The 24,117-nt window shown below is 39.7% G+C and overlaps 1 protein-coding gene across 20 annotated transcripts in view; it reads left to right on the plus strand.

Moving 5' to 3' along the window:
- The window catches only part of NRCAM (neuronal cell adhesion molecule), a 126,155-nt gene that overhangs the window by 54,034 nt on the left and 48,004 nt on the right, over positions 1-24,117 (plus strand). For 11 of the 20 annotated variants that reach the window (XR_015945919.1, XR_015945920.1, XM_088652407.1 and 8 more), the window contains exons 3-12: positions 5,925-6,118; positions 7,390-7,407; positions 11,052-11,157; positions 11,774-11,979; positions 13,049-13,171; positions 14,978-15,148; positions 15,678-15,734; positions 18,207-18,318; positions 19,756-19,940; positions 21,468-21,599. Coding sequence is in view for 18 of the 20 variants with exons in the window: in XM_088652407.1 (XP_088508533.1) it covers positions 6,028-6,118; positions 7,390-7,407; positions 11,052-11,157; positions 11,774-11,979; positions 13,049-13,171; positions 14,978-15,148; positions 15,678-15,734; positions 18,207-18,318; positions 19,756-19,940; positions 21,468-21,599 (1,201 nt within the window). In the remaining 2 variants the exon portion in view is untranslated. The remainder of the gene's footprint in view (positions 1-5,924; positions 6,119-7,389; positions 7,408-11,051; positions 11,158-11,773; positions 11,980-13,048; positions 13,172-14,977; positions 15,149-15,677; positions 15,735-18,206; positions 18,319-19,755; positions 19,941-21,467; positions 21,600-24,117) is intronic. The other 9 variants (XM_088652410.1, XM_088652421.1, XM_088652420.1 and 6 more) reach the window with 3 other exon arrangements.

Consider the following 24,117-nt stretch of genomic DNA (forward strand, 5'->3'; position numbering starts at 1 on the left):
GGTGATTGTGCCGCCAGCAGCAGATCCTAACACAAGGGCAAAGCTCATAAAGGATCAATTTGGCACAGTTAAGCAACCTCGCTGCTTCAGAGCTTTCTGATTTGTTGTGAAACACTTACTTTGCAATCTCATCCAAATTTGTTGGCTGCTGATCAAGCTCTTACTGATTATATAGTGGTGCCAAACAGACCCCAGTTTAGTCATAGCTTTGAATAAAATCAAAGTGATACACCGACTGTCAAAGTACATATGCTTGTGACTTCATATACCCTTGCAGAATTTCCAAGAGTAAGCAGATTCATATATTAACTTTACTCAGTAATGTCATTTGTCTGGCATTAACACCACTTTTCAATAGCTCGGTGTTTTGTTTTGTATTTTACATGGTCTAGTAATATTGCAAGGCTTTGTTGCTTCACTAGAATGTTGATGACTAGTAGCAGTTTCCAAAGCCTGCTTAATGAATGGATAGTGTAACGTCAGTGCTTGAATGACAAAAGAATGGATACTCAAATAGAAATGGTGCGTAGCTTCCAAAATGATGGCAATTCATGTGGTTTTCCTGGCTCTTACAACTTTGGAATGAATTATTTGCTGTTCAACTTTGTAAGAGGTGTGATACAGGAAACACATTCCAGCATTGAAATTATGAAATGCTCACATCCATTCACCTGTCAGTGCATTCAATAGATTGCGAAATATTATTAAAAGGAGTTGAACTAGTACAAATGTTTTGAAAGATGATAGGCTTTCTGGTGTCAAAACATCTATTGAAAATAAATGTGACTTTAAAGGTTCGAAAATATGCAAACGCATAATGAACTAGGTCTATTAAGAGATCCATTTAATTGGCAGGATTTAATAAAAGCTATTTTAAAAATGAAAGTTGTTTGCCAGCTAAATACTTCAATTTTGTCATCTACATACCTCAATAAAAATATTGATATTGAAATGCAAGAAAAGTTCCATCTCGTAAGAGTTGCTATTGAATTGTGCATGGGACCTAGTTAAGAAATGAAACCTTTTGCTAAATAGTTAATCAGCTCGAAGGCTTCAATGGCTCTGGCTGGATAAAAGGTTTTATTATTCAGTTTAACCAGTGGGAAAGAATAACTTAAAAGGAAACATTTACTTTGGCCTGGAAACCGTTTCATACTCTCACAAGTGTCCCAATTTCCCAGGGACAGTCCGGAATTACAAAAGCTATCCCGGCTTCTGATTTGGTCCCAGAATGTCCCTATTTCCTCCAATAGTGCTATTATCACTGAACTCAGGGTGCTTGCCTGTGCTTGTCCCAAGTGATGACAATGGTGGTTGTGGTGGCAGCGGGGGAACATCCCATTGCTTCTCCATGGCTGCCACTGCTGGCCTTCTCCCTTGAGCAGTTGCTGGAGAGTGGGCAAGGAGAGGAGAGTCTGTGGCCACTGAGGTCTAGCCCTGTGTGAAGCACCTGGCTCTGAGGGGCAGGCAGAGGGCAGAGCCTCCCTGGGCAGTAGGAAAGAGGGAGTAGAGCAGAATGCAAGGAGTCTTGATTGATTATTATTTTTTTATGCTTTGTGTGTGCATGTCTAATTCTGCCCCTTTCTAAAAAGTATTTATTGGTGGGTGCTCTTCTTTATCTAGGGACGCGGGTGGCTCTGTGGTCCAAACCACAGAGCCTAGGGCTTGCTGATCGGAAGGTCAGCGGTTCGAATCCCCGTGACGGGGTGAGCTCCCGTTGCTCGGTCCCTGCTCCTGCCAACCTAGCAGTTCGAAAGCACGTCAAAGTGCAAGTAGATAAATAGGTACCGCTCTGGCAGGAAGGTAAACAGCATTTCTGTGCACTGCTCTGGTTTCGCCAGAAGCAGCTTAGTCATGCTGGCCACATGACCCGGAAAAACTGTCTGAGGACAAACATTGGCTCCCTTAGCCAGTAAACCGAGATGAGCGCTGCGACCCCAGAGTCATTTGAAAATTGGGATTTAGGGGTTTTCTTATGATAGTGAAGGGCATGTGTGCTCATCCTTCTTCAGATAGGAAATGCTGGAGGGCCCCCTCAAAAATAGGGGCCCAGGAGGGTCAGTTGTGTGTGGGGGGGGGGGTTGAGAAATGTCCCTATTTTCATCTGAGGAATGCTGTTTTCACTCTTCTTTTTAGTAGCATCATGGATAAAGTATGTCTATTTCAGTCAAGTACTGCTTTTAGTCAAGTACTTTCCTTTGGGGAGGGCAGCACACTGAATAACTGTGCTTTCATCGTAGCCAAGAAAATCCTCAGATTGGCCCACTTGAATGTAAGGTTTTGGAAGGCCATGAAGCCCAGCAGACTGGCCGGCCAGGGGTTTTCCCAGATAGCCTGCTGGCAACATGATCTCTGACCACCCAGGGATGGTGGCTAGGAGTGCCTGACATCATTGTGATGTCATGTGATTGCTAGGTGGGTGGTCCTACCCACATGTCAGATTTGCCCCATGAGTCTCATTCTGATAAGGATCTGGACCCATGAAACCAAAAAGGTTCCATGCCCCAGTACTAGGTATCTGATATGGCAGCAAAGTATCTGGCGTTCCATCTGCATAGCAGGGTTTCCACAAAATTCTATAGCCCCATCCCAACTGGCATATCATGAATAGGAGATGGCTCTGATAATGTGTAGAATATGTAACTTTATAATGGAGCTATTTATTCGTTGTATAATAACATGTGTCAAAGGTGTGGTGACTTTATTCTTGTGGCCAAGAATATGCTCAGTTCAGCTGGAACTGCAGTCTTTTCCCATTTATGTCACCATACATCCTGAATATGATGAACCAGAACAAAAATTGTGCTGACAAATCTACAGATGTGTTTTAGTTAAATATGTTCTATCATGAACCACTGAGGTATTTCATATTTATAACAGATGACACTTAATAGCTACGTACTGCAGGTTCAGCACTTGCATTCCCTTTGGGTCTAATATTAAAATCACATGACAAAATGCCCTGGTGTATGCTTCAGATTACACAAAATTTCTATTCAGGTTCCTGCACTACCTGTCTTGAAAAAATGGATTATGTGACTAGAGACAAGTCAGTGAATGTTAGGTTGGTTGGTTGGTTGTTGAATGTTACCAAGGCAACATTCAAAGCTTGCAAGCATTCTGGGTTATTTATGTCCAAACTTCTGCAAGCTGCTATAAGTCAGTCTCAGTTGCTTATGCGTGATAATGGAATAATAACACAAATCAACCTTTTGGGGGTGTTGTAAGGAATACTGAGATAATGATATGCCTATGGGTCACATGTCACTTTAATCTATAGTTAAGCTAAATGATGGTTTAAATGTGAACATGTAACATGCTGGTGCTTAGAGTTCAAATTGTGGGTTGTTCATTCAAAAACAATGAGTGCTTTATTCTAAATGCGCACTGCTGAAATTGTTGACAGCTGCTACAGTGCTAAACCAGGAGCTAAACCATGGTCTGTTGTTTTGTTACATCTGTACCTGGGACTATAGTCTATTTCTTTCCAAACAAACCAGGAGCTCAGGTTTGGACACAACACTTAAGCCAGACTGACAGCTTAGCTTCTGGCACCATGGCAGGTACAGAGAGGAATGAAGTGCATGCTATTGCGGTCGGCGGGTCGAATCCCCATGACGGAGTGAGCTCCCGTTGTTCGGTCCCTGCTCCTGCCAACCTAAGAGTTCAAGAGCGCACCAGTGCAAGTAGATAAATAGGTGGCGCTTTGGCGGGAAGGTAAACGGCGTTTCCGTGCGCTGCTCTGGTTCGCCAGAAGCGGCTTAGTCATGCTGGCCACATGACCCGAAAGCTGTCTGCCGGCTCTCTTGGCCAATAAAGCGAGATAAGCGCCGCATCCCCAGAGTCGGTCACGACTGGACCTAACGGTCAGGGGTCCCTTTACCTTTACCTTTACCTTTACCTTTACCTTTACAACAGCATACTTCACATTTGCATTTAAACCATACTTTAGTTTAACTATTGTTTAAAGTGATGTGCAAACAAGGCAAATGTATGCAAAGTATGTCCAACGCTGAGCACACTACATTGTAATTAGGGTATTATGTATCATGGGATGAGTTTATCTCAGAGAAGACCCATTGGAATGAATGAAAATGGCTAAATTAGGGCTATAGTATTAATTTCAGTATCCTTCTTGTTAAATCCAGGGAATGTCTCCTCTGCTGTTTCTGTGTGCAGAGAGTTAAACGGATTTTTGGTGAACAAACAGACTCTTTAAGAGGCATAAAAAAATTGTCCAAGTTACTCTGCTTGAGAATTAAATACCGTGAATCACTATCCATATCTGGACAAGTGGGAGTTTTTGCTCTTCTCATTTCTGGAATTCTATGTGTATCAGCCAAGCCGTACTTCTTGGGTCAGTTGGTTGAGTTCTCAATCTACAGTCTCATCCAGTCCAGGTTGATCTACAGCTACCTTGTGGTCAGCAAGGCAATAGAGAGGAGGCTAGAAAGATAAAAGCAAAAAGCAAACAGGGCATTCTTTCAACGTAGCCTCTTCGGCCAACAGCAATTTCCCCTCTCATTCAGTTTGTTTAAAATATAGGGAGTCAAAGGAATTAAAATGGATTTTAAAAGATTAAAATGTTTTTAAGGTTAAAAGTTCTTTAAATAAGTTTTTTTTAATGTGGAGATATAGCCAACAGGAAACCAGGGCGGTGGCTGCAAGGCTGTTAGACTTCGTTAAAACTAATTTATGATGCTGGCTTCACAAATTATATACAGTAGTGCAAATTCCTGGGGCTGCCGGAACACATAAAACAACCTTGCCTTTGATAAGAAGAATTGTAAAAAGAATAAAGGGCGTGGGGGAGAAACCAGCAGAGCAAACCCCCATCATGTACTGTAATTGAGCCCATCTGGCTGGGTTTCCCCAGCCACTCTGGGTGGCTTCCAACAGAAATATTAAAATACAGTAATTTCTTAAAGATTAAAAGCTTCCCTAAACAGGGCTGCCTTACCTTACATATGCATGTCTTACCTTGGCACCATCTTTCAGTGTGTCTACTCTCAGTAAAATTTCATTGAATGCCATCCATGATCTTGATACTTTACAAAAGTTTCAAAGGCTTAGTTCCAAAGATGCAGCTATATATATGTAGGTGGTTGCTTGAAATAGAGGCTACATCATTTTGTAAACTGTAGACATGAAGCAACTGCTGCTGTTGTCATAGCAATTTTTCCGTGCACTTGCAAGCCCTTCATGTGGTTCCATTTCAGGTGGCCATCTGCATGACCTGGAAAATTAATGCAGATTTGATTTTGGAGTGGGACCTTGTCTAAGGACACTTTTCTTTCTTTCTCCACCTCTCCCCCCACTTCACTGGAAAGGCACATAAGAAAAAGTCCTTATGAGTTCTGTTTGGACATTATATCAGTACTGTATGCAAAAGTCTATACATAAGATATGAGCCCATGCACACAACCCTAAAAAAAAACAGGCACCTCAGTCACATGGAATGAACCTTTTGGGATCTTTCAAACTTTCTAATGAACACACACAGGTCAGGCACTCACTATCCTCTTTTAACTTCCCACCTTCCTTGCCACATCTGAAAAGACCTACTAAGTCAGTCCATTGTTATCTCTAGCTCACAAGGTGGGTGACTCACTGCTTGATCTGAGTGCCTTTTGAACATGTGACCTCCTTCCTGCAAAATATGTGGTCTGCAACTGAAACAGGGTCCCCCCTCCCAATAGCAATGGCAGCATTGGCTGTTGCTTCCACGCACTTGTACATGGAATGAAAATAAGTTCCCGCACATATAACCCAGGTGGTACAATTGGTACACATTATGGTTCACATCCTGATTTCTGATGCACTTAAATTTAATGTATAAGTCAGCCATAAAGCAAGCTTTGTAGTAGTCTGATTATGTGTTCCAGACCATTGCTAACAGTTGTTTGGTATTACTTCGTTTCCAGATTATACGACTTCACAAACCACATTTCCAGAAATCTCCTGCTAATAAGAAAGGAAATTTGAGCTTGTTTTAATTCTATTGAGCATTTCCTACTACACATTGGAATGGAGTGGAGCAGTAGCATCTCTGAAAGCAGACTTTCCCTGGTTCTCTTTTTTTGCCAAATTATTACAGCATTGGATGTACCTCTTGATCGTAAGTATTAATACCTTTTTAGTCCAATGAATGGTGTTTCGTGCCTTTATATTGTTATAGAGCAGGGCTTTCCAACATGGCACCTTCCAGATGTTGTTGGAATACAGCATCACCCCTGACTGTGGCCATGTCTGCAGCAAATAACAATTGGAGGCTCAACAGCTTATGGAAGGCATTACATTTGCCAGCTCTTTTACAGGGAAACAAACTGATAACCTAAATTCAGCTCATAAACAAGCAGAATGCTATTACCTTATGAAAAAACACATTTGTATGTATATTTCACACTCCTCACTTCCTTTAGCTGTGGAAAGTTCCAAGGCACAGTGTCATTTCTTTGTGAGAATTGAGTACTAGATGCTTAGAAGCAAACTAGGCATTAAGGTAACAGACTGGTCAAAAGCCAGGGCATTTGCATTTTGGACAGCAGCCTCACTTTTTATCTTTGATGTAAATGTTTTATTTGTTATGTCATAAAACTCTAAAACTACAAACATAAAGTTACATTTCCCCCCCCCTATAGCATGAGTACATTTACAATAAAGTTGAGTAGTATTGGTTTAGTCCTGCAATATTGAGGAAGGCTCTCACATTTAAATTAATATATTTGGTAATGGAAATAACATAGCTAATAACATGTCCATGTTGTCGATGGAATAGCAGGTATCTTCGGCCATTTCAGACCCAGGACAATTTTTTTTTAACTCAAATGTGGATTTGGGACCCATTTTTTTTCTTTTTTTAGTATATATTTGGATGGTGGTAGTGCTCCAGTTGCAACTCACCTTGGATCAGGCTGCAAGTGGGTCCTGATCCCTGATCTGAAGACTAGTGGAATAGATGCTGTTTATATTTTTAAAATGCAGTCTTAAGTGCTTAGCTGCTCTTCCATCTGGACCTATGCACAAATTGATTTTTGCCCGCAGCATGAATGCAATGCATTCCATTAATTCCATTTCCCTACCTCCTCAGAACCTTAGTATCAATAGGGCATGTTCTTTATAGGTCAGAGTAACAAGCAGTGTTTGTACTCGAAAAGTCAACATTTGACAAGGGCCTCACACATTGGATTGTGTGAGATTCCACGCTGAATCTTGAAACATTTACTGTTTGAGTAACAATTGTTGAAAATGCCTTTAGTGTCAGTGATCTGTATATTTTCCTCAATACCTTCTCTTTCTAAGGTTTAACATTTCCTTCTTACTAACAAATAATTTTCTTTAATTCATGATTACAATTCACCTGCTGAATCTGATGCGGAAAAAAAAAAGCAAAACTTCTTGAAGAATGTAAGTTTTCTGCCCACTAACCTAGACAATAAAATTTACACTGTGTGTGTGTGTCTTAACATTTTTTTAATGAGTGTGGAATCCAAGTGACATGATTTTTGTACGTGGTGTTGTTTGCTGTTATTAATGTTGTCGTGTATAGATGATTGATGGAAAGCAGCATTGTGGAAATTATAGCTGGTAGCAGCTTTGGAATGGGTTTTTAAAATATGTTCAAATATTTATCTTTGATGCCCCAAAGGATATGTGTTTTTGTTTTCAAAAAGATGCAAGGCCACCATTCCCTTTCAATGGTGTCCCATGTTTCAGGAGTTACATTGATTGTGTCAGCTTCTGCTTGTAATCTGACATAGTCAGTTTCACCATTTGGTTAGGACCAGGAGAAGTGACTGCAGTTAGAAAAATGGAACCAAGAGAAATGTTCCTGTTTGCATTGCACTTCTTCTGCATTTTATGGCTATTAAATTGAGTCAGCATTAAGCATAAAGCTATTCCTATAGTTCTGGGTAAATCATCTATACACAGCCTGTGTGTTTGCTCATGTTTTCTCTTGTTAGATTTACAAGCATGCACAACTAGAATTTGGTTCCTCTCAAACTCCATAGACATGGTTTCCCACAAGCATGCATTACACCACAATTCCTTTTTTAATGTGGGTCACCCATCACTTGAAACTATTGTTTCAACAGCCTGTGGTGCACCCCTGTTCAGCCTATCATAAATGAAACAAACCAGAGAATAGCTTGCCATTATGTGCAAACCATTGTTTCTGATTTGTTTGTCTCCTAATATACCACGAAGATAAGTCAAGGAGAAAGCTTGGATTGTTGTTGTTTGTTAGGACAGCGTCAAACCCAGGAGTGCCACTTCACATATCAATGACAGGCTAGCTTCTGGTTCGTTTCCCCCACAACTCAGAATGTAAAGAGGCAGGGTTTCACCCCATTTTCATCACAATTGATGCTGTTTCCATTTCACTACAGTTCGGCTTCTGCTAAAATCTACATTATTCATCTCACTTTCTGGTGTTGGCTGAAACAAACGTTAATTATGTAATTAAGTATGTAATTAACTTCAGTGCGTTCCAGTGAAAATCAAACATGAAAAAACTGAACAAAATTTGCCTAATTATTTATGTAACATACAGACTAAAAAAAAGATACTAAATGCCTCTTGTATTTCCTTGCACGATTTCTATTCCTGACTTCAGTAGAATATGCAAATTGTGGCAGTTTCCACTTCCGTTTCTGACAAAATTTCCTAATATTCCAACCTAATTTCCCTAAAAGAGGGAGGGGGGAGAACCACAGAGACTTTTGATGCTCAGCCACATTAAACAATAATTTAATTTAAGCTGTGGTTCAATGTGATGCATGACTGGACCCTTAATGGCTCAGTAATATTAATACTTTATTATCATTATTATTATTATTATTATTATTATTATTATTATTATTATTTATTACTATTATTATATATGCCACCCTTCTGACTTGGTTACCCCAGCCACTCTGGGTGGCTTCCAGCAAATTGAAACACAATATGATATCAAGCATTAAAAACTTCCCTGAGCAGGGCTGCCTTTAAATGTCTTCTAAAAGTCCAATAGTTGTTTATCTCCTTGACATCTGATGGGCATCCCACAGTGTGGGAGTGACTGCTGAGAAATTCAGGGCCTATATGACTAACCCCCCCTTCTCCATTCTTACTCGGCTGCAAATTTAGAAGGGCTAAGCCAGGTGGTGGGACAAAACATTCCATTTTTACTTTGGAAATGAATTGCAGTGCAGGTGTATTTTAAGCAAAGATCAGATCCCCACTGCATGCACAAAACTGGCGGGGCAGGTTTGTTTGACCTAGATGTGTTCATAGTACTTTTAGTATTATCTTCAGAAATGAGATGTCTAGTACTGTATATCTTATCACACACTTTTGTAATGTGCCATATATTGTGTTTACAGTACTGCTAAGGATGTAGAAACGAAAGACTAGGACAGCCACCTACAGACGCTTAGGAAGAGTTCACTTACTAGAAATAAGTTATCAACCTAATTTCTTTCTGCAATAAGAGAGAGAGATAGATAGAAAAGATCTCTACAGAAATTGTCACATTAGCACACTCACTCATGCACATGTAAAATCTGGTATCTTGGCAATCATTTCATGGTAACAGTATCAAAAACAGCTACTTGATAATCTCTGTAAGCAGGTGCAGATGCTTATGTACACAGCGGGGCTTTCCTTTGGTAATGAGAAAGCCAGTTGTCATCTAAGAGTTCTCAGACCATTAAAAATGCTAGTCTTCTTGGTGTTACATGAAACTATTTTCACTCTCTTTAATTTGCACGCCAGTCTAATCAAACAGAAATAGCCGCTTGTGATTTAAGAACAAATTCCTTGGCATCGAGTTCTGTTAGTTATTTAACAGGATTTATATAGTACCGGTTAATCATCAAAACCCCTAAGCAATTTACATAAAATATAAAATATACATTGAAATATGCAGAAAACCAGATGTTAGATTCGCCTAATTAAAATACAAAACCAGCAGATTTGAAATGTGTGTTATAAATACATATTAAAACGCATATCAAAAGCCAAATACGTGTTGCTGAGAAGGTCAAATGGTAGAGGGAACCCAATCTAGCACTTGGCAATACAGTGTGTTCTTGCATTCGCACACTGGTGAAAGCTCATCTGGCCAGCTAGAATACAGTGACAACTTTTACATACTTTTTCTCTCTCCAAAAAGTATTGCGAATGAGACCAGTGGATACAATCTGGATCTTCCCTACATGAATTAATTATATGGTTGTAGAACATACAGAGAGGCATTTAGTGATGGTCTGGTAAGGCAGAGGTTTTCAACCTTTCTGTGTCCATGGCTCCCTTGACCAACTACATTCTTTCTGTGACGCCCCTGTGGGGCTCAGGAGCCCAGTTTTGTCACCCCATGGCTGCAGAGCTGGCAGCCTCTCACCCTTTTTCAAACACCCTCCTTTGTGGAGTGTTCCCTCAGCCTCTTCTCTTCTCTCTCCTTGGGAGTTCTCTGGGCAGCAGCAGCTGCCCCTGGTCTCTGAGCTTTCCCCCCTCCACCCCAAAGAGAGCTGTCTTCTCACACTGCCCCAAAGGGGCCTGGGAAGCACCCCCTGGCCAGCTCCAGAGGCACCATTCGCCTGGGGAGCTTGTAGCCAGGGCTGCTGCAACAAACAGCTGTGCAAAGCCTTTGGGAGGCAGAGACTCAAGAGCGCAGAGGAGGGAGGGGGGAAAGAGGGATGGAGGCCAGTGTTGTTCGCGGCACCCCTGACCATCATTCAAGGCACCCCAGGGTGCCATGGTACACTGTCAAAATGATGATCACATGCAACTGCCAGTAACAAGAAATGTCAGAGATTTTGCTTTATAAACTCAAACTGTTGTCTTATAGGCATGCAACGGTAACATTCACCATTAATCTCATGTGAATTTAGTCTCCTGCAGATTTGTACAGGATAGCAGCACGCTAGATGCTTGGGATTAACAGCACCATTTCTGTGATTTGCTTCTTTTTAAACTTTTTTTTTTTTACAAAAGTGGTTTTGTGCTTCTTTTAGATGACATAATTGAATATATCCTTTTACTTTTTAATTATATTTCATAAAAAGTACCACAGCCTCCGACAATAACACAACAGTCTCCAAAAGACTATATTGTTGATCCAAGGGAGAATATTGTAATACAGTGTGAAGCAAAAGGAAAGCCACCCCCTAGGTAAGTACTGGTTTTGTTTTCTTAACTTTGTATACATCATTTTTAAAAAAAACAGACTTAATGTCTCAGCAGCATAAATAATGCTATGCCTGTTATTATTATTATTATTATTATTATTATTATTATTATTATTATTATTATATGACTTTGCAAAATAACCTATCATATACACAAAGCTCTTGTGATTAAAAAATGCAAAGAGCATTTGTGAGGTGCCAAAGTGCTAATTATGCTATTGTTCTTGTATGTGAAGCACTTCCAGTTGTCGTCCCAGTCCCAGTGCCTCCCTTCCCTGGCCTAATACTATGTGAAGTGTGACAGAACAAATGCAAGCAGACAATGATCTGGATAAAAATTGGTCACAACTTTATTGATTACAAGTGTAGGTAGAACTCTGGCTCAGGCATTGGATGTACGGTATATGCATTCCAGCCTCCTGCTGGAGGCAGGTGTCTCACTTGTTTATTTGTTTTTCACATTTTCTAGTTGGATATTTATTAACATTGTCAACATTTTGTTTCACCGAAGGTACACATTATACACTAAAGATTATACATTAATCTTGCCCCCCCCCAATAACTAACTTCTTCAACTTCCCCCACCCCCCAATTGATAGCTTCTCATGGACACGCAATGGAACTCATTTTGACATCGATAAAGATGTACGGGTAAGAATGAAGCCTCACTCAGGAACCCTTATAATAAATATTATTAATGACGAAAATGGAGGAAAGGCAGAAACGTATGAAGGAGTTTATCAGTGCACAGCAAGAAATGAACTTGGAGCAGCAATTTCCAATAATATTGTTATACGGCCATCTAGTAAGTTGAATATTAGAAATTTCTTAAACTTGAAGCTCTTATTACTTGTTGTCAGCATATTTATTTACTTAATTTTCTTTCTCAGGAACCCTTATAATAAATATTACATTATTTTCTTTCTTCTTTTCTTAAAAAAGACATCTTTTTAATCATCAAAGCAATCTTATTAGAAGGTAATGATATTTGATATTTTAGTTTAGCACTGTACTGCATGAAAAACTACCCATCTTCTCCGAAGTTTTTCTTAGTAAGTTAAGCACGCAAGATTTCCCTTCTTTTCCAGTATGTTTAGAACTGGGTATTGTATAAAGCATCACAATTGGATCAAAATATTTTATATTTGAGTATTATATGTATTTAACAATTACATATTGCTGAAATGTACGTTGTAAAAAATGAGACCAAAGAGGTTGAAATATAGATCAGTGAAGTAGTCTCATTAGAATTTTTGTTTCCTTAAGCAGTCATGTCTTCGCCTCAGATATGTTTTCTTAAGAGTTTAGGATGAGGTGGTAAACGGATGATCCTAAATCATTTCACTCTAGCATGGCAGGCAAATACCTCAAAATGCTGCATAACCACATATGATTCACTTTACATGTACTGAAGTAGTATTGAAATCAATAAAACTTAAGGATGTATAACTGTGCTGAAGATGGCATACTTAATTTGCTCTCCCATTCATCTATATTTTTGTAACTACAATACTCCTGTAATGTGTAATTAGGATTCCATTATCCTAATGTTTAATTGCTTTGCTTTCTTACGATACCCAGCATTACATAGTCTGATAACTTCCTATGCACATTTCAGGAAACTGCAAGTTTCTCTTCCTGTTCTGAACACTTGAAGATTTATTTTTCCCTTGAAATAGCTAAATCACATCATAAAGTTCCTTACAACTTCCCCCCTAAGAATACTGTAAAAAAGATGTTCATGCAAAATTTGTAAATTCCATGTGATATTGGGTCCATGTCTTATGCAGCTTTGTTTTCTCTTGGTTCTTGAAATTCCTATGTTGTTTTCACTGCCCAGGCCATGTGATATTGATTTCCTCCCTTTTCTGCAGGATCTCCTTTATGGACCAAAGAAAAACTAGTTCCCAAAACAGTAATTGAAGGTCAATATGCAATACTCCCCTGCAGGCCACCTGCTGGATTACCACCACCTATAATATTTTGGATGGATAACTGTAAGTTTATTTTAAAATACATAAATATCTCTCACACTAAATTATTTCAGTAATTCCATCTGTGCTGCAATTAGAACACCTTCATGTGGCAAGGGGGGCAAATTCATCATACTGTCTACATGACTGTTGCAATCCCATGTTAACAGAGAAGTGTTTCATGTTAGGTTTGTAAGTTAGCTCTTTATGATGGGACATGGGTGTGTGTTCACTACATTTTTGTATTACATCAAAATGCTACTCAAGCTGCAGTTTTCTATGTGTGATGTTATATGCCAGGCCCACTGTCTTTTTAAAGCAAGGTAGCTGGTTTGAATCAGCATGACATATAGTTTGGCCTGTAATACTGTTGCAAATTATTACATAGTGTTCATGCATGGTCATTGTATGCCATTTCCCCCATTACTTTGATGGGACAGTGAGTAAAGTTGCACAACCATTGTGAACAGCCTATCTAGATGACCCACATTTTGATAATCATCCTCAATATCTCTGAGACATGCTTTTTCTACAAGTAATGAGAGGCCAAAACCGGGGGAGGGCTGGGCTGATACAAAGATGGACTTTGCAAAGCAGTAGGAAGAAATGACTATAGTCTCTTGAACTATGGCTGGGATTATACCTACTGTTGTGATCTGGAATGGGGGGAAAGAACATGGCAGACCTACTTTTAACACAGGAAAAAGCCATTTCACATTGATTTATCTGGTTTCATGACCTTGTTTGGAGACTTAATATCCACTGTGGAGTGGATATTAGTTGGGGTGAATTTCCTCCACCTCCTTACCCAAAGGAGACTCTGAAAGCGATTTCCCAAAAGTAGATGGGCAAGGTGATCAGTCATGGGTGATGCCTTCTCTTTTTTTGGCCTACTTCACACTACATAATGTTTGCTTGCTCATATATTTTATTACTCAGCTGATTGGCATTATTTCCATTTCCCTGTTTGATGAATCGGGTCTCATTGTTATTTGCTTGCATAACTGGAGGAATCAGATGTGATTGGCATGAGTTCTCTTATTTGGTTAGTCTATCGCAGGCATCCCCAAACTGCGGCCCTCCAGATGTTTTGGGCTACAACTCCCATGATCCCTAGCTAACATGACCAGTGGTCAGGGATGATGGGAATTGTAGTCCAAAACATCTGGAGGGCCGAAGTTTGGGGATGCCTGGTCTATCGGGCAGTGGCTTGTTTTAAATAAGTACACAATCATGGGGCCATAGTGTACATGCCCAGCCCTTATACCCTAAGGCTCATCTAGTGTGAGGAGCAGAAATATACCCAGTTGTTGGCTTGGAAGCCACTGAGTACAGCGGCTGATTTGCACAGGGGATAAGAGGGGCTCTCCCCTCTATGTAATGAATAAACTCACCTGCCCTCACTTATTAATTCACTCTTGATTTGAAGATCTTCTTATATTACAATAAATATAATTGTTCCACCACTATGCTGGTTCTCACATCTTTCTCAGGGGCGTAGGAGAATGGCATTCCTTTATTAGTTAGCTCACACATTGGAAATTGACTGATTTTTCTCCCAAAGGGGGCACACCCACCAGTTTTAAACCATTTCCAAGGGCTTCTAAATTTGTTTCTTCGTGCAATTTGGAGTGCTGATTTTAATCTTTAAAGCCCTCTATGAATTGGGACCCAGGCATTAGAAAGGCAGATTCATATGGTCCTGTCTAACCACTAGAATCTTTGTCAGAGGCACTGAGCCAGGCAGCAATAGGAGAATGTCTACTTCACGTACCTGAAGTAGCCCTTCATTGTTTAATGACACAATTTCTTTTCTTTCCTTCCCCACAGCTTTTCAAAAGCTGCCTCAAAATAATAGAGTTTCCCAGAGTCTAAATGGAGACCTTTATTTTTCTAATGTAAAGCCGGAAGATAGCCGTGATGATTATATATGCTATGCGAGGTTTAACCACACTCAAACTATACAACAGAAGCAACCCATTTCTTTAAAAGTTGAACGAGGTAGGTGTGAATTTTGTAAGCTATTTTATAGCTACATTACATTCGACAGAAGTATATGTTACGTAAGTGTATAACAAACTTTTCTTCCTGAAATGTACCTTTCTTAGAACGCGTGGTTTAAATTAATACACCTTCAGAACATTAAAAATGACTTCCAGTATATTTTTACTAGAGCTTTGTAAAATTATGTGGTGCAATAAAAATATGTACTGCAAAGTACCTAGGGTGCCTAAATTGCATTGAAGTCAATAATAGTTTAGACAATCTGTTTGCTGGAATACAACCTAAGTTTGAAAAAGCCTGGTAGCAAGATTTTCTGTATGTTGTACACTCAGATGCTTCTGTGTGACAATTACCAAATATTTTCTATCTTATCCAAAAGCAATTGCAGACCTGGATATTACAATGAAATAAATGTTTATTTCTGTTCGAATTGATCAGCTTCAGTAGATAGATAGATAGATTAACTTCTAAAGCCCATATTTACTGCTTCCTGGTTGCATTCTTCATGATATTCTATTTATTTCAGTGGATTCATTGAATGAAACTATAACTGCTAATATGAGTGACTCTGATTTTTATGGTGGTGAGTTTTAGAGATCCACTCCTGCATTACTCCTTTCATTGTAGAATTTAGTTAACTAACCACTCCATGGCTGCTTAACTTTACTGCCCTTACAATTCTAATATCTATACTACTGGTGACCATAAAAGTAAATTGCACAGGATGAGTGCTCTAATTGATTATAAATTATTTAGAAGTAATGGCAGAACATTTGCATGCAAACATTTTTTTTTCCTTTTGGCAAATGAATCAATATAGCAGGCTTGTTAATGTTCATGCACTCTATAACTTTCCCCCTTATGTTAGTTGATAATTCGTTATCACTGCGACTAGTCAATAGCACACACCGTATACTAAGGAAAAAGCCATAAACAATTAACTGTTGCTCATCCTGCTTAATATCTCACTGAATATGCAGTTTAAGTGCTAACCACTTAATACATCTGTGTTATAAAGAATACTGTACATGTCTAGCATGTTTGGAGCATCCGTGCCCTAATGTGCATTTGCTATTTTCTTTTTATTTTAAATCAGAGGTTGCAATCTTATCAACTATAAACATGGCTTTATGGTTATGGATTTGACCACAATGTTGAATTTCTCAAGGATGCATATACAATCCACTTCACACAAACTTTCCAAGGGCTAAAGGCATATATTACAGGGACTCGGTCCATCAGCATAATATAATTCTGGTGGCTGATGTATTTCCCTTTTTTATTCTCACTTAAGCAAGTGAAGTGCCACCATCTCCTACCATCACTCAGATTCAAGGCAGGCAGCAGCAGCCCTTTCCCCCCTAAGTGCTACAACCTCCCCACCCACCCCAGTAGAAGCCGAGAGCAATTCAATTGGTGTTATAGCCAAACCAAAGTAAGCATTAGCAAAATAAGTGCCTGCATCTATGCAGTGACACGGTCATCTGTATTGCTTGTTGGTCTTGGATGTGAGAACCTCCCAGATCCAAGATGAGCTGAGGAGTGCACCACTGTTGCATCTTGCTTCTGTGGAGCGCAAAGGAAGGGGATGGCAAAAGAGCTGCATGCTTGAGCGTGCTACCCTTCAAGGACAATTTAGTCCTAGAGAGAGAGAGCTGCACAGCAGCCCAGTCATACTGTGATGTATTTAAAGGTCAGGAAGATGTAATTGGTACATGCTAGTACATGCATCTCCAAACTGCAGCCCTCCAGATGTTTTGGCCTACAACTCCCATGATCCCTAGCTAACAGGACCAGTGGTCAGGGAAGATGGGAATTGTAGTCCTAAATATCTGGAGGGCCGAGGTTTGGGGATGCCTGTGCTAGTAGGTAACTGCTGATGGACTTTGTCTTTCATTTTTTCATAAAATAAGAATTAATTCAAATATTTTTATTTCGTATCCTATTTGCAAGTTATGTGAAAGCATATGGAGACAGAAGTGGCTCCTTGTGCACTTGAGGATTTCCCCATTACAAGAGTGGAAATTCAATGCATGCACCTCTTTTAAGCACACAGAGTTCCATTGAAGAGAATAGGGAATAGTTGGTGTCACATGGGAGAACTTGGTAATCTGGACTGAAAGCTATGTGTTTAAAGTTAGTGGCTTACTTCTTATTCTATGATCTCGCTGTCTCCCTGGACCTTTCTACACTACAAACTTAAACCAGTTTATAGTCATTTCCTGTTCCCAGGGAATGGTAAGAGTCATAGTTCTGTGATATAGGTAGGTGCAGGTGTGTGTGAAAAGGTTGGGGAGGAGAAATGGTGTGCTGGGGATCTCTAAGAGAATTTTCAACCCTGAACCAAACCGCAATTTGACCAAGATCTTTTGGGAAAGCAAAAGCAGTTAAAGTTGCCTAAAACATTTTAATTTGTAATGACGATATACCCCGATTCCACTCCTGTTTACTTATAACCTTTTGGAGTCCCACTGAATGTAAGCCAGATATTGCTCATATCTACACAGATGAATGTTAACTAATTTTCCAGAAGAATTTCAAATAGAAATGGTAATAAAAAGGATAGAATTCACAAGATAAGCTTCTAAGCCCACAATAAAGATTTCAGTAGAAAACATTTATCATTCACTTCCATCATTTCAAGTGAAAAACTCTGATCACTTACAGTAGCTCTTCACAGCACTATTATTTATTTAAAAATCTGCTATTTCACCAACAATAATGTTCCCAGGGAAACTTACATTATTCTTTAGTGTCAAAAAAATAAAGCACTAATTTATTTGGTGGGTGGATTTCTTTCAAAAGATTTTAGTTACTAAGTGGAATGCTTACCCCTTACAGGAATTTTCCAGATTTTAAGGCAGAGTTTTGAGAAGTAGTTGTAGTTAAACGAGGCAGAGCAAGATGGATTAAAAACTCCCAGTTTGTATGAATTACAGTATTGACGGTCAGTATTAGATACAGCATGCATTTATGGAAAGGCTTAGTTTTACTGTAGCCTTGAAATTACATTCAAATTATAAATACTTCTAAATGCATTTTTCTTTTCTTTTAGACAGGTTATCTCCAGAAAGACGCCCAACCCTTTTGCTGCCCACTGGAAGTACAAGTAGCAAAACAGAGCTAAGAGGAAACACCCTTTTGCTGGAGTGCATTGCAGAAGGATTGTGAGTTTACATGTAACGTAAATGCAGAAATGCTAAGCACATCTCACTTCTATATCTTTACACTCTTTTCCTTTTGCAGTATTATTATGTTTAAATGTTCGATTGTTGATTAGTTTGGCAGTGTGCACAGACAGAGAAAGGGAGACAGCTGAGATGCTTGCTCTTTCCCTTCTCTTTCTCACAGCTATTTCACCATTTGTTGTTTCCCTGTCCAACCAATAGAAGACAGACTTTCCCCAGAATTTCCAGAGACTGTATAAGGGAATACTGTACCTCTTTGCTTTAATTTACCAAGTTGTCTTGAGTGTGCCTTCATAAATCAAACATTTAAGCAATAGTAAGGTTTTTATTCTTCCTCTTCCCCACAACACAAGGGTCATAGTAGAGACTCTGGGGTAAAACCCATAAGTTCAAAGGTCCAACACCTGGCAAACAACACTCTGGCAAGCGCAGGAGATAATTCCATAACTTGCTTGCTTTTATAGCTCACTGGTTGCTTCTATACCTCCTACAACTGTCATTCGCTAGTAGTGTTCACTCTTTCTGTCATTCCTTTCCAGCCCTGTCAGCATGGGCTGTGCTCAGCAAATATTTAGCAAATTTGTTTTCCTTTTGTACCAGTGACATGTAGTGAATTGTAGTGCAAGAAACCTAAATGTCAGCCTTTTTTAAAAGAGATATTCTAAATGTACATATTCTGCTCATCTCTACCTCTTTTTTTCCCATTGTCCATCTACCAAGAATGGGTTAGTCTTTTTCTTTTTCTAAGTTACGTATTATTTTTGGCTGCAGTGGAACCTCGGTTTATGAACACCTCGGTTTACGAATTTTCGGTTTGCGAACGCCGCGGACCCATCTGGAACGGATTAATTCACTTTCCATTACTTTCAATGGGAAAGTTCACTTCAGTTTATGAACGCTTCAGTTTATGAACAGACTTCCGAAACCAATTACACCCATGCTTCAGGTTAAGTACGCTTCAGGTTGAGTACTCCGTGGACCTGTCTGGAACAGATTAATCCACTTTCCATTACTTTCAATGGGAAAGTTCACTTCAGTTTATGAACGCTTCAGTTTAAGTACTCCGCGGACCGTCTGGAACAGATTAATTCACTTTCCATTACTTTCAATGGGAAAGTTCGCTTCAGTTTATGAACGCTTCAGTTTATGAACAGACTTCCGGAACCAATTGTGTTCATAAACCGAGGTACCACTGTATCTGTAAAAATTGCTGATTGCCTATCTGTCCATAGCACCCTAAAGCCCACTGTGGAAATCGGAAGGGAATTCTGTTAGCACTGACAGAAGAGGGGGACCTGAAGCTTATAGCTTGCTTCCAATCTCTTGATCATGAGAGTTGGAATATTGTGCCCCTTCCTCCAATCACTTTAATCTCAACTGCTGTTCCTTTGTGTGTTGTTGTTGTTTTGTCATCAGACCTACACCACTTATTCGCTGGATTAAAGAAGGTGGCGAGCTTCCTGCCAACAGAACTTTTTTGGATAATTTTCATAAAACCCTCAAAATAATAGACATTTCTGAAGCTGACTCTGGAAAATATAAATGCATTGCATCAAATCTTTTGGGTTCTGCTCACCATGTTATAACAGTCACTGTCAAAGGTAAAACTTTTCTTAACATAGCATGTCAATTTTTTTTTTCAGAGGGGTGGCATCAAATAGGTTTTACTACATGAAGGGTTTGTCTGAACTGGATTTCCACACTGGAACCCATCCATATGTCAAAATGAGAACTGTACCATGGTATATTAACTATACCTTGCTATGTATGTTTACAGCACTTCATGGTGGCCAATACTGTAATGCCATTGACCTCACACAGTATGGTAAAGCCCTCCCAGCACACAGAAAAAGTCTTGCATATTAGTCTCAGGTCTAATCACCAAATATTATCCTTCAGCAGAATTTCAAGTGTGCCAAAATCAGCACAATGAGGACAAATGGATAGTGGAGCATATTTTACCTGATTCAGATTGATCATTGGACAACTTGTAACCCCAGCGTGGGTAGATGACAATCCTCTCAGAGGCTAATAGATCCAGAATCTTTCTTAAATTTTCTGGGGGATTTTTCTCTCAGAGTTCTATGGAGACCCTTGTTTTCCTACCTCATTATTATTGTTCCAGTATTGTATAATATATTTTAACTGATTTTATTGTATACTGTATGCTGCCCTTGAAAAACAACAACTAACACATCTATTTAAGTAAATGCATAACATAATGACTTAGATGCAGATATTCATGGTTGGGAGGGGATTAGCAGAAGAGTCATCTGCCGATTTTTAAAATTATTATTCCCCTAAGCACCCCTAGCCATAGCCTACCCCTTTCAGAGAGGGTACCTCGATCCTCAGAAGGGGCTTTCTGGAGGCGGCAGATGGTGAGAAATTTACCTTCTGCCAACCCATTCCCCATTTCACAAGAACTTCCCTGGATACAAGCAAATACTTTGTTAATATATAAAGTGGAATAAATATATTATATGCAATATACAGCCCAATAGACTTGTTACAAGAAGTCTGCAAGTGAAGATTTTACTGATTAGCTTAAATCAATGTGACATTCAGATCTTCTTCCTGATCTTAATGTATTGGCTTCATCTACCCTTTCCTCATGTTGCTGTCCCTAAATTCCACCAGCTACCTTTGCTCTGGGCTCCTCGACTCTTGGCTTTTCTACGACTTCTGGTTTCTTTGTGGGCTACAGTACTCTTTAAAAAAAACACCCCCAAAACTTTTGTCTACAGGTTCTCTGCAAGTTTTAATTATCCCAACCAAAGAGACAATGTTCCCTTCTCTCTTAGGATGTGCACTGCAAACATCCTATCAACCTTGTTCCCTAGACAGACAGAATTTTGCCACCATAACTAATTGAGTCAAACTGTGTAATATTGTACAGCAGGCATCCCCAAACTTCGGCCCTCCAGATGTTTTGGACTACAATTCCCATCTTCCCTAACCACTGGTCCTGTTAGCTAGGGATCATGGGAGTTGTAGGCCAAAACATCTGGAGGGCCGCAGTTTGGGGATGCCTGTTGTACAGCATCACACACACACACACACACACACACACAAATAATAATAATAAAAGAGATACAGATGGTTTGTTTTGTTCTTTTTAAATTCAGCTGCACCTTACTGGATAAGAGAGCCCACAAACCTTGTATTGTCTCCTGGAGAAAGTGGTTCCTTGATCTGCAGAGCTAATGGCAAACCCAAACCCAGTATAAGCTGGTTAGCAAATGGAGTTCCTATTGCAAGTAAGATATGTTTTTACTCTATTCAGAACCATGTGATGCAAAGTTTTTAACTGGTGTCTCTATTCCAGGAGAGCTGAAAGCCATGAGGCTTTGCACGATTCGGCTTCCATTTAGGGGAAAGGAAGGAGAGAGAGAAATAAACAAGGACTTGAACTTTGTTTATATGGGTTGTTTGCATGGGGTCTGCTTTTATAGACAGTTGTGTATTATATGAGAATACAAATCTTACTTACCAGTACTTGCTTGCTTGTTTGGAGATTATACAGTTAACTCTCTAACTCTACCGGTAGAGTTAACTCTCCCGCCTTCGCTTTTGAGCTACCGGTAGTTATCTGAGTATGTGAGAGAAGGCTTGTCTGAAATAAAACAAAAAAACAAAATTTCCTATCACCTGCAATCTGCTGGGCAGAGCCCATGTTGTGGAGGGGGAAGGTAGACAGAGGGCAAGCACTTCAACGTGTGATTCTGGAGACATCAAATTAGCAAATTAACATACTGGAATTCTATGGAGTACAATAGAAAAATGAAAGTTTGTAACCTTAGGGAATGTATTTAGAGACTGCAAAGGAGGGTTGCATTTAACCACTTGTTTGTTCTTTTGCTTCACTGGGAATATGTTGTCTTTCAGTAACTTTCTCATGCAATGCCTTTCCCTAGAAGAACTCCTCTTTTTTGTCTTGGTAAACTTTAGATTTCATTTCATAAACCTGTTGCAGCCTTGTTTTTAACACTCCCACGCCTAGGAGTGATAAACTACCCTACCTTTGCGGGAAAAACCCCAGGGAAATTTTTAGGCTGATTGATAACTGGCAGTCTTGTAGAAATAATTCCTCATTATCTGGTGGCAGCAACTTGTAAAGTTGAGAACGGGTGGCCAGCCAGAGGGCTGCTTTCAGCTGTGGCTGAATTTCCCTTCCCCAAGTGGCACAGGTTCCTTCGCTCTACTGAACTAGGCTGCCATTAATACCCTTCTGAAGATTCCATTCCTTCCCCTTTCAAGTTTCTAAGCAACAACATCATTCAGGAACTCTGGACGAGGTGGCTTTAGCTTGTGCCAGGCAAGAAGAGAGCCAAAGTCCTCAAGTGAAACAGTTCATTAGAGAAAGTGGACAAGAAATAGGCTGGCCAGGTTGGGGGGGGGGCACTTAACAAGCTCTGCTTGCAGAAAATATCTCTCCTACCCAGCAATTAAAGGTCCATGCAGAAGCCCTGTTCTGCACTCTTTTTCACATAGCCAACCTAACAACCTACAGAACAGGCAGAGCATCTACAAGAGGATTTGTAATCTTATATTTCTGTATAGAAGTGCTGTGTCATATTTTGGCCTTGCCAGGAGTTCTGGAAAGATGTATGGTGTGCTGGAACAACAATTTGCTAAAATACAATTTAGATCAGGCATCCCCAAACTTTGGCCCTCCAGATGTTTTGGACTACAATTCCCATCATCCCTGACCACTGGTCCTGTTAGCTAGGGATCATGGGAGTTGTAGGCCAAAACATCTGGAGGGCCGCAGTTTGGGGATGCCTGATTTAGTTAAAGCACATGAGTTTTATTATTTGTATTCTATAGCTAGAATGATGTTCGTTATCTTCCAATGAGGGCAAAGTTCTTTGAAGCGACGTGCATAGGGATCAGCTACCTTTGATTTTACACACATTAAAGTATTTTTTTGACTTTTGTGGCTTTTTTTCTTCAATGGAGGAAGATGTAGACCAAAGGAATCATTTCAAATAAAATAGCAAGATTTGAATTTCAAAGCTGTTTACTCCCTGTAGGCATTGCTAGCAATGATCTGTTTTTATTTTATAGTTTTAAAAAATGCAGACCAGAAATGTTCAGGACTTTTGTGAATTGAATGACCTTGTGAATTGAATGTGAATTGAATGACCTTGTACTCTTTTCCAAATATAGTTGGAAACTAGACATACAGAACAGTGATGAATTATGATGGGTGGGAGTGAGGTTGCTGATCATCTAACTGTTACAGCATCCTGTCAGTTTCTGCCATTCAGGACTGGAACCAGGGAATTAGCTCCAAGCTGATGCTCTTGAGGGTCTCGATCCTGTGGCTTCCTGAAATAATGCAGGGGATTTGAACCTGGTGCACCCAAGGCCCATCTGCCCTGATCCTCTCACATCCTATTTCGAGGCCTAGCATTAGCAGTTGCTGGGGAAAACACCGCTGATCTATACCCACAGATCTTTCAATGACGGAGATGCCATCCCCTGTAAAGTTCCTGAGCATCAGCAGAGGGCTATCTCCTCCTTATCCTCATTTCTCCAGGAGATCTGCTGGCTTGCATTGCATTCTTAGTCACCATGTTGTTTCAGTATAGTTGATTTGTAGTTTATAATGCTTTTCTTGGAGGGGGGAGGTGTTCATTTGGATGTTTGAGTAAAATTATATGAATTTTTATTACATTCTTCTATATTTTCCCTCTTAAATATTCCAGGGGAGGGGCTATATCGGTAGCATTAATGTATAATTTAACCTCAATTTTTCATTGTGGAAGAAAA

This window comes from Zootoca vivipara, chromosome 9, assembly GCF_965207765.1.
Source record: "Zootoca vivipara chromosome 9, rZooViv2.hap1.1, whole genome shotgun sequence".
Classification (NCBI taxonomy): Eukaryota; Metazoa; Chordata; class Lepidosauria; order Squamata; family Lacertidae; genus Zootoca; species Zootoca vivipara.